Source organism: Anneissia japonica, unplaced genomic scaffold (assembly GCF_011630105.1).
Source record: "Anneissia japonica isolate Jap-2015-1 unplaced genomic scaffold, ASM1163010v1 scaffold121043_len2488_cov125_single, whole genome shotgun sequence".
Classification (NCBI taxonomy): Eukaryota; Metazoa; Echinodermata; class Crinoidea; order Comatulida; family Comatulidae; genus Anneissia; species Anneissia japonica.
In genome coordinates, this window is record NW_022722349.1 from 1 (window position 1) to 1,659 (window position 1,659).

At 32.1% G+C, this 1,659-nt stretch overlaps 1 protein-coding gene across 1 annotated transcript; it reads left to right on the forward strand.

Moving 5' to 3' along the window:
- The first annotated feature begins 6 nt into the window (after nt 1–6).
- Nucleotides 7–1,390, forward strand: LOC117111867 (laminin subunit alpha-2-like). Its single transcript, XM_033254879.1, has 3 exons — nt 7–194; nt 558–684; nt 1,006–1,390. Exons 1-3 carry the CDS (start codon nt 64–66, stop codon nt 1,177–1,179), a joined length of 432 nt encoding a protein of 143 aa, XP_033110770.1. The 5' UTR covers nt 7–63; the 3' UTR covers nt 1,180–1,390.
- Nucleotides 1,391–1,659: the final 269 nt, after the last annotated feature.

Genomic DNA, 1,659 nt, shown 5'->3' on the forward strand with positions numbered 1-1,659 from the left:
AATAGATACACTTACACATTTGATCCAGTTCTGAATGCCACTTTAACTCCTGTCTCTATCACAATGGAAGAAACCAATTGGAGGACTGAAACCACAGATGAACAGATCTCAAGACAAGATTTTATGAAAACATTAAGCCGTGTTGACTTCTTTCTTATTTCAGCAACTCTCTTCTTTGATGAACACCTGTCCAGGTCAGTTATCTTTTGTTGCTTAACAAGCAAAGGTGATATAGGGGGTTGCACATCCCATATTTGTTGGTTTAATCGCTGACTATCCCAAGAGTTTCTCGTGTATGGTATTTAAGCAGTTTCTCTGCAAGCCTCCTGATAATAATTTTCATATAGCACCAGTGTACAACAAAGAAATTCAAGTGAACTATTGAAAAAATGTTATTTGTTTGCTTGGTCCTCTTGTTCTCTAAGGTAAATTTATTTTTACAGGATGATCCATGAAGCATGGCTGTTAATTTCTGATCCAAATAGAACCCAGTTATATAATAAATAGTACATACATTTTTTTTACTTAAACATTGAATATTTATTTTATACTTGTAGCATTGGAGAGTTTTACTATAATGAAGCTACCGCTCCTGGTTCAGAATTCTATGATCCCAGGGCTGCTACATCTCTTGCTGTTGAGGATTGTAACTGTGGTCTAGGATATTCAGGCCTGTCATGCGAGGTATTGACTGCACAATAGGCCTAGAATGTCAAACATCAATTAAGTTTAGCTGTAGTTAATTGATGGTTAATGCTAGCCTTCTAGTCCCAGCATTTGGCAAAACGACTTCCTAAGACTATATGAAACTTAGTTTATACATCAAGAAATAAGTGATTATTCTTCCATGGTTAATAGGCATCACAGAGTTTTTTCTAATTCTGTTGTTATATGAGAATGAAATAAATTAATAAATATGTTGCTAAATAGTTAGTATATATTTTGACAAGATACTTGTAAATTGAATAAAAGATAAGAATTAAGTAAATTAATTACTAATTGCAGGAATGTGCTGCAGACTACTATCGTACCAACGTGACTGACCACCCATATTTTGGTGTGTGTATTTCGTGTACATGTAATGGACATAGTGATTCTTGTGATCCAAGTAATGGACAATGTATAGACTGTCAGCACAACACTACAGGTAGGAACTTAATGTTTATTGCAACTTTTTGAAGAACATGTGGTGAAGAGGAAAGCTTGAGCTTCCTTGCTGTTGATCTTAGCCTCAAATCAAATGTTGGTCACATTACTTGTAACCTTATCTTCTTGATTTGTTTGTCTTCAACTACTAGAAGATGTATGTACCAGGAAGTGTGGTTGTTTTAAAGTAAATTTAAACCTACGTATGCAGTATACATTTTGAACTGTATTTTACACCACAAAAAATAAGATTACACTCAGTGAATTTTTAAAAGAAATATCAATATATGGATATAATCAACAAACTTAAACTGAAAAGTATAATACACTGTAAAGCCTCCTCTGTTTTTTATTTAAGAAAATATGCACAATTTCAAATGTTTATTTGAATTAATATATAGAATAATATTATAGAAAAAAATTTCATGTATTTGAAATATCTGACCTACTTTTGTCTAACAAATAAAAAGATTAATAAATTTCTATCATAAACCATCTGTAATAATCTTGAAA

Excerpts from the sequence above, each read along its gene's own strand:
- LOC117111867 (XM_033254879.1), top strand. The coding sequence starts at position 64 with ATGGAAGAAACCAATTGGAGGACTGAAACCACAGATGAACAGATCTCA. Across the intron at positions 195-557 it reads TTTGATGAACACCTGTCCAG|CATTGGAGAGTTTTACTATA; the intron begins GTCAGTTATCTT and ends TTATACTTGTAG. Across the intron at positions 685-1,005 it reads ATTCAGGCCTGTCATGCGAG|GAATGTGCTGCAGACTACTA; the intron begins GTATTGACTGCA and ends TACTAATTGCAG.